The sequence below is a fragment of the Triturus cristatus genome, chromosome 7 (assembly GCF_964204655.1).
Source record: "Triturus cristatus chromosome 7, aTriCri1.1, whole genome shotgun sequence".
Taxonomy (NCBI): Eukaryota; Metazoa; Chordata; class Amphibia; order Caudata; family Salamandridae; genus Triturus; species Triturus cristatus.
In genome coordinates this window covers 169,273,796-169,287,329 of record NC_140590.1, presented here as the reverse complement: position 1 = coordinate 169,287,329, position 13,534 = coordinate 169,273,796, and the positions used below count along the sequence as shown (strand labels likewise).

General features: G+C 43.2%; 1 protein-coding gene across 1 annotated transcript in view; it reads right to left on the bottom strand.

Annotated features, from left to right (window-relative positions):
- The window catches only part of LOC146809137 (IgGFc-binding protein-like), a gene marked incomplete at its 5' end in the record, with an annotated part of 458,615 nt that overhangs the window by 286,179 nt on the left and 158,902 nt on the right, over nucleotides 1–13,534 (bottom strand). The window contains 2 exons of the mRNA XM_085615951.1: nucleotides 8,794–9,122; nucleotides 10,601–10,742. Coding sequence (XP_085472077.1) covers nucleotides 8,794–9,122; nucleotides 10,601–10,742 — 471 coding nt within the window. The remainder of the gene's footprint in view (nucleotides 1–8,793; nucleotides 9,123–10,600; nucleotides 10,743–13,534) is intronic.

The following is a 13,534-nucleotide window of genomic DNA, read 5'->3' as shown; positions in this document are numbered from 1 at the left end:
CAAGACACCCAAAGGAATCTCCCTTGCAGTGAAGGAGTCACTTTCCTGCATATGCAAGCACCGAAATAAAGCTGACTGGTCTACTGTTCCTGAACTCCCACGAACTCCGAAAGGTTCAGCAACACAGGGGGTGGTTCTGCAACTCCCTCGAGCCCTCACAGCAAGTTTGAAGCCAGTGTCCCTTGTTAGAACCACTGGAGAAGTACTCCCTGTGCACCACGTTGAATTTGCCATTGCCAAGCCCTATTGACTCTCTTCTACGGAGATCTTCGGGCTCCAAGAAGCTCCAGCCTCCAGTGTCTCTTGCTACCAAGATCTTTGTCCTCACCGCATCCTCTGCACCGAGAGCCTGCATTATTGGTGAGCTGCTCGAACCTCTCTTGCGACTCATGTGCTCCATCCTGTGGGTCCTCTTTAGGGTCTTTGTTGGCTCAAGTGGGCTCCCTTGTTTGCTCGGGCCTACTCTGACTCCCTTGCTGGTCCTGAGACTGCACCTTTTTCATCTGCCACGTTTGTTGCTGCTGGCAAGGCTTGTTGGTGCTACGGCCAGACACTGACCCCCCTGGCTCTTGACATCTGACATAGGACAGTTTGTGAACGTCCGTGCCTCTTGGTCACTCCTGAGTGGCATAGACTATGTCCCCTCTGCTTGCAGGTACCGCTCTTCTTGAATCCACCCTTGGATTCCGCCGGACTCTTTCACCTTCTTCGCCAGCGGTATCTTTGCTTAGGTTCTCCATTGTGGTCTACTATGGTTACCGACATCAGTTTGCACCTATGCCCCGGCCTCCCTGGTATAGGTATCCTGGTTCCCGTGATATCCACAGGTGGGGTGACTCTCCAACCGTTCATCTTCCAAAGGGTTTTCTTCAGGGTCCACTGAGAAGGGTTGTTCTTCTGAAAACTACTAATGCGGCTTCCCCATTGACTTGTATTGAGCAAGTAGTTGTGTTTCAACTCTGCACACGCTTCTGTAGGCTTCCTGAGTACTTACCTTGGCTGGTTCCTTGGATCCCCAACTTCTAAGTCTTCTGAGTCCAGTCTCGACTTCAGTCATGGGTCACATTCTAGTTTATTAGTATATGGTTTGGTCTCCCCCTAGAGATCACTGTGTATTTGTGCTACTTACGTGTTCTATTACTGAAGTATTGTGTGTATTGTCATTATGTGTCCGGGGAAGAGCTACTGCAATGTTTTAGTGAGTGTTTATAATAAATACATATTTTTATAACTACACTGTGTGGTTCTTGTTCACCATGTGATTAGTACTGGTAAAACAAGCTGCCTCACACTTATTCTGGACTAAGCCTGAAGGATGCTCTCCACAGCTACTACTTAGAGAGCTTTCTAAGGTTGTCTAAGACCACTAAAATCATCATAAGGGTTGTCTTGATTAGTGTAAGGTGCTCCACTTAAATGAGTCTGCACCGTATACTAAGCCAGCCTCCTACAATCAGTAAATAAGAAAAATGAGAAAGAAGTAGCATAAAAGCATTTTTTTAGAGTTGTGAGAGCCAGTCCTCCAAAATATAACATTGGGCATCGGGGGGGGGGGGCAATGGAGGAGAACATTGGGAAGCAACTGGGAGTGGGTGGAGAAGGGAAAAAGCAGCAGACAAGGGATAGCAATGGGGCAGGGAAGAGGCACATGAGACAACGCAAGATGGAGCACAGGGGAGAGAGAGAGTTTGAAGGGGTAAAGCATGAGAGCAAGAGCTTGCAACACAGGGAAAACAGCAACACAGATTGAAGTAGCAAGGGTAGTTAGCAGGGGAGAAGCAAAGAAGGAGAGAGTTGGAAAACACATGCACTCTTATGGAGCGCTGAAGCAGAACGAAAAAAATTGTTTCCTAAACTTTAGCAGTGGAAGGATATAAACCAGTCAATCAGAGAGATGGTAAAGAGGCTATACTCCAGAAGAGGGACAAATACAACATGGACAACCGAGTACAAGGAAAGGCATCGAAATAGAAGTAAGGAAATAAGTGACAATAAAACAAACCAGTGGTAAGCAATGGGCAGGCAGTGAGCCCCTATAAGTTCTTGAGAAGCCTGCAGTATGTTTTTGGAAACCAGACAGCTTCTACTATCTTTTATGGTTGACCTAATAGATTACAAGTACTTAACATAAGAACTGCTAAAATGCAAGGGATTAAATAAGTTACATGAAAATCGGAGAGGCAACCAAATAAAGAATAGCATGAGAGAGTGACCTGGCTATAGCAATGACAAGGAAAGCAATACCCAATATCAGTGAGAGGAAACTAGTCATGGAAAAGGTGCAAGATAGGCTGCACAGAAATAGCACAGTTCATCCCATTTATCAGTGGGAAACCCCCAGAAACCCTGCAAAATTAGGAGCACAAGCTACGAGATCAAGGTGAGGAAAATATTAAGAAGTTGCAGATAGTCAGACACTGAAGATAATACAGGTTGGTGCAGGGGAATAGTATGTCAGCAGGCAGAAGAAAGAGCAATTACAGGGTACACAAAAAGGGAGGGGATACAAATTCATACGAGCTCCTGCAAGAAGTCAGAACAAAGTAAGAGTTGCCTATAGTGCCCTAATAAAGTATGCACAATCATCTAGTGTTCCAGTAACTAGTGTGCAGGAATTCTGTGAACTACTGACATATTGAATAAATTATGTAGCCCAGTCAGTAATAGGAAGGAATGCTGTGACTGATAGAAGGCATAATATGACCCACTAACTCATTTGCAGCCATTCCATGGCATAGTGACTGATATAGAGCTCATATGTGGCATAGTAACGGATAGGTTGGATATGATGTGCCCTAGTACCTCATAGGCAGGCACCATGTGGTACAGTATCTGATAGCAGACTTTATCTGGCCTATTACCTGATGTTAGGTGTCAAATTAAATAACATAATTAAATAAATACATTTATGTGCCTAAGAGTGATGTGTATTTTGTTTCACATAACAAACAAAGATTTCCCCAAGTAGGTATATGAATTTGGAGAGAGTGGTACGTGGCAGGGGAAGTCTTGGAATGGTAGTGAGTAGAGAGAAAATGAGGAAAGTGGTGTATTATATGATGTGGTTGTGCGACCTCACCATATAATACACTCACGATACTGACTTGGGTCAGTTTAAACTTCAGCTCAACCCTGGGTACCTGTGTCTTCAAGCAGTCGGGCCTAAACAAATTACTTACAAGCCCCAAAACAACAAAATAAGAAAAACACAAAACACAAAATAAATCTGGCAATGATTTATACAAATAGATCTTATGTTTATGAATTTTAGACACCAAAATGAAGAAAAGTGACTAGAGTGTTCCTGATATATAGATTTTTAAGTAAATCCTAAATAACTGCTTAAGTGGAAGGTTTGGAAACTTTGTACAACTTTTATAAAATATATGTGGGGCTAATCTTGCCCGGTTTGGGTGGCCAACTCTGGTAGGGAGGAGGTCAAGGGGGCCAGTAAGGAGTTGTGGGAAAGTTGCCTTTCCACCAAAGCAGTCTCAAGTCTATTTCTAGGCTCTATGGTTGAACTGCAATAGATTTAACGGAGTGGTCCTGAACAGGATGCTGAAGATGCTGTAAGATGTGCAGTCAAAAGGGGTGCTTTCTGGGGTTACTCCTCAGTCCACGTTCCAGGTAGGGTGATTTGGAATAGGGATCGATGTCAGAGTTTATAGCCAATGGGCTATTAGGACCTTTTCCACCTGATGATGATTTCCTGCATTGCATGGCCTCTAACTATCTCAGAGTACACTATTCTGCCCACTCCCAAGATGGCAGAACTCCTCTCTCAGTGTGTGGAGCTTGGTATCCCACCCTATATGTGTGGCTACCTGGGGCTACACACCCACGGAAAAACCTGTTTAGAGACTAGGCTCCCCGTCTACCTAAAAAAAAGAGCAGCCCTTCTTGTGAGTGTCCACAAATTGCCCTTCAAGGGCAGCTTCCCATTTGAAGCTCATCTTTTGAACTCACACCATGTGTGGCTTCCTGCCAAAGAGAGGTGATACCTCTTCCACTGGCAAGCATCTCTTGTTCCCGCTCCTGCAAATTGTTCACACTTCTCCCCAAGAGGACAGAGGCCTGTCTGGTGGCCACTGGAAAACTTGGGCAACAGAGTTGCAACTTTCTAAAAGGTGCATTTCGTTATAAGTTACATAGAATTGGAGTTGGGCATCAAGCCAGGCTTAATATACCAATTATTTTGATACCTTGAAGGACCAACTTGCACAGCTCAATTCAGAGGTTAGCACAACTAAGTTGTCAGCGTGTTACCCTGTACTTGCCAGAGGGGCTACTAGATTTTTGAAAGTAAAAGCAACATTTTGGGGGTTTTACAGTAAGAACATACAACAAGCATTTGCAATGCAATAGGTCTCGCATTTGCGAGAGTTTAAGCTATTGGCATTGTAAATGACAATGCATTTTTTAGCCATTTTGAAAAACAACATAAATAAAAGGCATTGTCATTTATAATGCCAATAGCTCAAACTCTCGCAAATGCGAGACCTGTTGCATTGCAAATGCTTGTTTCTGTATTGTTAAAAGGGGGAAGCTAATTCAGCTGTCCGCGATGCACATAACCAGAAGGTAGGACTGTAGATGTTACCCAGGCGAATAATTGCATTTTAAACGCACCGTTTAAAAAAAAAAAATTCTGTGTTGCCATGGTTTGGTTTAACGTGCTTTTTTAATTTTACACTAACTTCGTTTGAAAAAGGTAGAACCGGTTTTATTTTACGTGCTGCTTGAGGGATTTTTTAGCTGTTTAACCAATGGTTGAGTGATATGCATTTATAAGAACTGATTTACTGGAGTTAATAATTTTATTGTACTATGCAAACCTGCCTTCTGCCAGGGTCCTAATGTACATGTTATGCAAATACATCTTGCTCAAATCGGCACCGCTGTGTCACTCCATTTTGTAACTGTTGCAATCTTGCAATCTTCTTAGGTGCTTTTGTTGAACCAGGACTGTTTTGTTCACTTTATTGCTCAACATCATCATGTTCTGGAGTGTGTTGTGTTTCTAACCTACTTGGCAGAGAATAGCTGTGTCTGCCTCAAGCCATCATTTAAAAACCTAGATCTTTTGTTGACACGTTCTCAATTATATGATAAGAGGCATAATGCAGGCCCTGCGGCCAAGGAGAGCCCAATATTCTTCAAGGATTTAGGGGTGGGAGATGTGTTGGGGGTTGATAATCCTTCACGGACCCACATTGAGCCCAACGCCAGTGAATATCTGTGAGAGATGGGAGGCTCACGGGCACTCGTTACATTTGGAGGGTTAAGTAGATTGGCCTGTCTATGTTGCTCAATTGTGGGCAGTGATGTTTAACAAGGAATCTTACTGGGGTGGAAAAGAACAGAATTTAATCTCTTCCGTGAATGCGTGTCAAAAAAAACACCACTCAAAGGCGTTGATACAACCTACTTATTTACATACATATTTATGCACTATCCACACGCCACAGCCAGGGCTTCAGTTCATTGGTATGCAAAGTCATACATCATCCATGCAGCCATAATTTCCAAGGGACTTCCCTGCTTTGAACAAAGTTCCTAACACAATATTGTGTTTGATGGCATGAGCAGCAGTGTGAGATGTCGGTGGGGATTCAACAGAAAACACAGAGCCTCACTTCAAGGGGCTCTTAACCTCCATTCAAAGTTCCATCACCTCCTGCTGCTGCATTCAATAAGGTAAATCTGAGCTGTTCTGCAAGATAAGTCTCCCCTAAGTACTCTTGCTGCTGCATTTTTTTTTCTGATGTATAGAAACATAATGCGTATTTTTTACACTTCTTTCATTTCTGGTGTACTCATACGGTGTTTTTTTAATTTACTCACCAGTTGCTGAATAATAATTAGATTTATATTTATAGCTATGAAATTTGTACTAAAGTATGAAAAAAAAGCATTTCCGAAAAAGATTGGAAATCTACTTTGTCCCAAAATATGCTCATGTCGACCGCTGTTTTCAGACTAACCCGCTTATGTGTATAGACATCTACTTTCCAATATGAGACCCCATTTCCTGAATATTCCTAGAACGGAACTTTCACACAATTGAATTCACAAATAATGGCGGCGGATTGGATTTTGGTGGGGTCATGGGGGTTGACGTTCTATATATAAATATATATATATATATCTGGGACGCGGCACCGCTTTAATGGGTGACCGAGCTCGTGCACCTAATTAAGGAATCAATGGGGAACAAATGGCTGCCAGGCACGGAGTTGATATCGCTGGTTTTGAAGCAGCGAGACATTGGAGATGCGCAGACACTCAGCCGTGGCATATGATGTTGATTAATGGTGGTCAGCGAGACATGAAACGGGAATCACTGGAGCATGGGTCAGAGACGAACGTCTTGGTCCGTCCTATCACATCAAACCACCCTCTTTAAAAATCGGATGTGTTTGCTGCTAGGCCGTAGTTGTCCGATGCATTTTTATTGTTTTGAACAGTGCGAGTGAAGCGGAGTGTTCAGGGCAGTTTTCAAATGATATATTTCTTTCTAATTTCCAGACAATTATGAAAAATATCACAATCCCTTCTCCCCGGCCGTCACGCTGTGCATTTGAGACTCTTTTTCCTGTCTCTGAACTCTGTCGATCCATACTTTAATGAAGAGACTCTGGCCTGGGGTAGAATCGTGAAACTAGACCAGGTAAAAGAAGTTATCTGCTTTTAATTGGACATTACAGCCTGCTGACAGGCAAACAAAGGAGGGCGAAGTTCGCAATGGAGAACCACAATGCACAGCGTGTAAACAAAATAGAGGCATGAACTGTTCCACAGTATGTCAGCAGAAAGCTCCGAACCCATTAATGCAGACAATCCCAGGAGAAATGTTCAAATCCTTTTAATACCGAAGAATAATAACAGCTGTCCTGCATGTTTTGGAAAGCCTCGCAGGAACATGGCACACCAAAACCACATGCCTCATGAAAAGCAGCCTTGAGCCTGCTGCAGTGGACACAGCCAAACACAAGCGCTCGCCAGGCAGCCGCGGCACCCGCGCTTTACTTTTAACATTAAAAGTAAAGCGCGGGTGCCGCGATTATACCAAAAGTAAAGTAATACAAAAAACATCTATTTGTTTACTTTTGGTATAATCGCGGCACCCGCGCTTTACTTTTAATGTTAAAAGTAAAGCGCGGGTTCAGTGATTATAACGTCATCGCGACCAGAAACCAACATTTGGATAATTAAGCACTGCTTGAAATTCTATCATTTTCAATTCCCTAATTTCTTCAAATGCAAATTACTCCATAAAAATAAAGCACGGTTATGATTACACATTGTAGATGTGTTTTGTCTTCATTTTAACCAAAACGTCTCGATAAACCCTCAGAAAATGTAGTTGCCAAACAAAAAATGTCATGCCAAAGTTACTTTAATGAAACTTTTCGTTACTATACGAGTGGCACTCTTTCATGCAATGTGGCGCGTTTTCAGTTAACAGACATATTACTTCAGGGTGAGTGAATCTATTTCTCAGAAGTGTATATTGCTCTGTGTGACTTGTAATCGCCATCTCGATGTTGCTCGTGTTGGTACAGAGAATGATTCAGCATTTACTGCATCCAATTCTGCTGAGTAACGCCAGAAAGGGACCATATTCAAGCTGTGTGTGACCTAAAAAGCCATTAATCAAGCAGGATGGCTCTGTCTCCCTTCACGCCCAGGGAGGAGGGAGATGGGAGCAGAGCATCAAAGGGCTGGGTGAGAAGGGAGGGGGGAATGCAAGGGTCAAAGCGGCTAAAGTGAAAGTAATCGAGCAGAGCATCAAAGGGCTGGGTGAGAAGGGAGGGGGGAATGCAATGAGCAGAGGAGCAGCTGTGCACGTGCATGTGATCTCGTGCACTCAAGGTTTAGGCCAGCCAAAAGTGTGGGTAGCACTTTGAAAATCCCACATATAAAATGTCTCTTCGAGCCTTTGGCTCACGAGACCTAAAAATAAGTGTCACACTTTTTAATATACAGCACTCTGCCTTCTGACACAATAGGTTTGTTGTAGGGGTGACATATATATATATTAAAAAGGGGAGGTTTGGTCTTTGCCCTTAGTTTACATGTCAAAGTTGAGTTAGCAATTCAAAACTGTTAAGCCAGTCTTCAGTGGCAGGGTGGGAGACATGTTTTTGCATTGGCACATCAAAAGAGGCACAGTATGTGCTGCAGCTCTTGTGGTACACTTTTACTTACAGACCCTGGGTACCACTGGTACCATATGTTGCGGGCTTATAAGTAAGTAAAGCTAACCAACTGGGGGTTTCAGCCAATCAAACATATACTCATAAAGGTCAGAGCACTGGCACTGAGGTCTGACTCAAAGTAAAAAGAAAACAGCAGCACCAGTCCAAAATCTTGGGGGTTATCATGCCAAAAGAACCATTTCCTTACAGAGCCTGGTTTGTGGTAGGATAAGGGAGGTGGCGGTGATTTCGATTACAGGGCATCATGTGAGAGGTGTGGATTAATCAGAGCCGTGGCAGGAGTATGCTGTAGGCGGAGAAGTGTCAGATGGGGCAGCTGTCTAGTCCATATGTTTTGACTGAAGTCCAGCCGTGTCTCAAAAGGCTTTTGCAATTTGAAAGGACACTGTCCGAAGGACGTAAGGGGATTCTGGATATCTATCGGGGCAGAATTAGGCCAAGAGGGTGTCATTGCCATTTGCCACTGTTGTCTCCACTACTTACCATTACATCACTGACTCTTCAACCTTACCAATACATTTTGTGGACCATACATTTAACCGTTTAAAATGTGATATTCTGGCACGCTTACCCTTATGTTCCCAACTTCTCCCTTGTTAATGGATATATTGTAGCCATACACATAAATATTAACCAATCGCACATAAGAAACTGCTTGGTTTCCGCGATTGTCATTCTTCTCTTCGATTGTGAAAGGTTCCAGGGTAGGGTCACTGCCGCAGTATTTGGCGATGGTGTAGGTGCAGGTACCCTGGAAGTCATAGTTGTAGCCATCAAAAGTGTGGTAATGCGGGTCGCCCCAACCCCAGCAGGTGCCAGTGTAATTGGGTATGCAACTGGCAGATCCATCCGTGACTACACACGATTCCTGTGTCCTGCATGTGATGCTCTGGCATTGATCTGGAAGGTAAACCTGCATTAAGTATTTAAAGAACAGTACAAACCTCTGGACTAGGTAAGGTTGCGATAACCACTAATCATGTTAAAAAGGTGACAGAATAGAGAAATTGCATGTATAACCAGTGCAGGCTTTTTCCACAGTAACCCAGCTCTTGATTTTACAGACACTACACTTCAGCAAAAGGCTGCATGGCTGGAATGTGCTGCAGCATTTCTGTAACCTGACAGGCTAGTCTTTCCCACAGAATGTGACACTGAACAGTAATACTTGTTTAATGGGTGGCACTGGTTCTGCATTATAATGAATCTATGAAGGTCTCACTGGAGATTGTCTTGTACACACAATGCATTTTAAACCCGCTGCAAAATCACTCACTCAATATAAAGCCTCAGGATTGTGAAGTGGTAGCTCATCCCTGTTGCTCATACCTGGTCTCCAGCCTGCGTCCTTTCCCTGTTGGATTGTTGGACAAACATCTGCGTTCAACATCCTTGCACAAGTATTGTGAATCCAACCACACCATTTCTCACTTGAAAAATCCACTGTGTTTATGTACGGATCGAGGCAAGGTTTGAGAGGCTGTGGTGAACAACTGTCTGGTAACTGTGGACATCTGAGTGATGGCCAGTTCATCTACAGATAGGCAACTTCAGTGTTTCACTGTGCTTCTGATTTTTGTTATTTCTTTTTATTCTGGAGCACTAGTGTTTGACCATCGGAGGGAATAAAATGTCTGAATGACAAACTTAATTTATGTCAATTAATTTTCTCCACTCGCATTGGAAGCAGCCCTTTGACCTGGACATGTAAAACAGACATACAGCACTCCACTTTAGGACTTTATATTTGTTGAACCTATTTTAACAATGAAACTACTCTAATAAACACTCTGCAATCAGCTTTCACCGTGCCTTGACAAAGTTAGGCCCAGCTGTATAATACTTGAAAGTTAAATATAAGCTGTGGCTCCTCCGCTATGGAGGAGGAGAATTCCCCCCCCCCCCAAAAAAAACAACGTTTGTTTTATTTCTCCTTTCCTGCCGAGTCTTAGTGCGGCGGGGCCTGGGGGATGACAGAACTGAGGGGAGTGGTAGTGCCCTCCCTTTACTCTGCATGAGCAGTGAAGCTCTATCAAACCCAGCTGCATTGCTGTGGTTGGGGAGAGTAGGCACAGACTCCTAGTGTGTCCTGGAGGTATTTTTAATGTATATTGAATTGATAATTAACTGTTGTTTGTGGTCATCTCTAAATTAGCCAGACAGCGCCCCCTTGTGGCAGGCTGTCACAAGCGCTGGTGTTGACAATTAAGTGTTTTGTTGCCAAGCACCAGAATCCACCAGCTCAAATTAAGCACTGGCATAGACATATCTTAACCTCTGAAGGGCCTTTAAAGAGAGAGACAGACAGAATAATGCATTCTCATTAGGGCAGTTAAGCAACAAGCAAATCTCTGAACAATATCGAAGTGTGGCTCTACCTATATTTACACAGTTGCGGATTCCGTCACTGACGTCACACCGCTCCGTAGAAGAGCAGTTGTGGGCCACGCAGACCACTCCAGTGGAGGCGGAGCAAGTGCACAGCTGCAGGCAATCTTCCAGCAGGATCTGCTCATTCGCCTGTGTAAGAAGGAGGAGAACACTGAGACACAGCCACCGAGAGGAGGGAACAGCACAGAACCACCTGGTATATTCAGCACACTTAACTAGTACAGGAACAAAGTGGCGTAAATCTATGAAGAGCTCAGAAAAAATGGCTCCTCCACTCACTGTTTTCTATTTCTTAAGGAGCCAAGATTCTCTAGTGCTTCCTTTTGTGTGTTTGTTTGAAGTTTCTGGCTTGTGTGCCTAACATAAGAACATATTGTTAGTCTTGTGCTGTGTTGCAACCATACCTACTGCATGAGGGTGAGTTCTTAGAATACAGAAGGGTGTCACCCTCATGCACACAATGAGACCTACATAGTAATCAATGCTTAATACAAGGCAATTAACTATCCATACATGCTATATGGTCCTTTGCTAGTGGGGGGTGCTGACTAAAAGTCAGTGTAGGGTCTCAAATATAACACAATTGTGAAATAATGAAGGCAGATCCTCTTACATACCATGAGATTTTAGGACTCCTCGAGGAGTCAGATCTCAGCCCTGCACAAATTAAGGAGCACTTATCCTGGCAACTGTCAGTAGTGAAAAGTGGCAAGGGAAGGGGGTTCACATATAAGGAGTCAGTACTAAATGTCAACATTATCACTTGTTTGCAATTGTCATTTGGGGCATTACTTAGGTGTGAACAGAACATATGTTACATGCAAGGCAGACCTGATTGCATGTAAACATGATTGCCTCTAATATTAGAGAGTATGTGAAGAAGCGTGGAGCCTCAGAAAGAAGACCTGACTGTTTGAATGGTAATGGTAACAAATTTAAGTTCATTGCCATGTTTTCTGTTTAAGAACTGGGGCCCAATTTTACTATCATTTGACACAACGCAACAACAACCTGCTATACTGCAGTGTGTTGCGTCAAATGGAGAGAGCAGGAATGCACCATACTTACTAAGATATGGTGCATTACTCATCTCTTTTTGCACTGGCACACATAGTGCTGCCTAGTGCCAACACAGGAGCCTTTGCGCATAGGTGCAAGGGTGCCTACATTTCAGGCAGGATTATCAGAGGCATAGTTTTCCTCTTTTTATGTGTGCTGCGGAATGAAGCACAGGTAGAAAGAGGAAATAACAAGGAGATATAAACCTATTTCTCCTCGATATGCCTGTGTTGGAATGGCTTATCATCTTGACGCATTCCTGTGTTTGCTACACTTAGTAAACCTCAGAGTGCTCAAAAATCCATGGGTGGATGTGTGGGAACACCCACACTCCTCCCATATCACACTTTCCTAATGCAGAATAACTCAAGACAAAGTTTTGCACTGCCTTGTGTTACTCTGGATTTACTAGGCCACACAGAGCCACGCAAGGTGGCTTTGAGTGGCTTAGTAAATAACACTTAAGCCTTTGCGTTGCCTTACATCACCTTGCTTGGTGCAGTGGTAATGCAAGGGCTTAGTAAAACTGGTCCTCCATGTTTTCTGACACCGTTCAAATCAACAGGACAGAGGAGGTCCACTTTCCACTTTTTTTGGAGCAAGCATTATAATCGCAGCTGTAAGGGAAGAAGAAGGGGAAAGTAGCATTCGCTTCCCTAGTGTCTGCACATGTTTGCAAAGTGGCATTGTTTGCAGAATTTTGCAGCAGAGCAAGAGATGAGCACAAGGGACAACCTCCTCAATCCATAAGACACCATTACCAATAAAAACATGTAAGGTACCGGTGTAAGAAGGGTGTAGATGTATTCGGAGGGTAGATAGTGTAGGGATGCATTCCAATTGCTGACCTGGTGACAACATAAGTTATTTAAATTATGCGCATAAACTATATAAGGCTTAGCATAGCATAGCATAGCATAGCTTAGAGAACTAACATAGAGCTGGATGTACGAAGAACAGTAATAGAAATTACCAAACAGCGTTTTTGTAAATTACTATTTGGTAATCGCTATCACTAATGTACAAAGGGGTTATTTAGCCACCATTTCTAAAATATTCTTAATAGGTCACAAATAGACCTACCTCATGAATATTAATGAGGTAGGTCGCAAACTGTAACCCACTATGATTCGTTGCCATCACAGTTTTGCCATCACAGTGTTGTGATGTCTGTGATGGGTTTTAAATTAAGCATTTTTTTTTTTAATGCAGCCCGTTTTCCTTAAAGGAAAATGGGCTGCGTTTAAAAAGAAAAAAAATAAGGGGCAGATTTATGAGCCCCTTGCACCACTTTTGCGTCACTTTTAACATGGGAAAAGTGACGCAAAAGTGGCGCAAGGGGCTCATAAATCTGCCCCTAAATGTTTAAGTTTCATTTATTAGGAGTGAGCAGTGGTCCTTTGGTCACTTCTGCTCCCAAAAGATATTTTTTCTACCATTGTTAAAGGAAAGGGGAAGAGGTCCCTTGGGACCCCTTCCCATTTGTGAATGGGTTAACACCAACCTTGAGTTGGTGGTAAAGTGCGAATGTTTTGCAACTGCATTTCAGTTGCAAAGCATTCATACATAACAATGCGAATCAGTATTTGGAAGGGACGCCCTAAACACACCCTTCCAAATACCGATTCGGAAACCTAAATTGCAATATGGCAACAGGTTACCAGATCGCAATTTGGGCTTAGTACATCGGAAAAGGAATTTCTGCAGTCGCAAGTGGCTAGATTCTGCAAATCGACCGGTTTTGCAAACACAAAAATGTGTCATCTAGCCATAGTTATTTACGTTGGAATGGTTACAATCATTATAGACACATTGGGTGAGGAATAGAATACCAGTTTACGGATGTGTAACTGGTTTGAAGC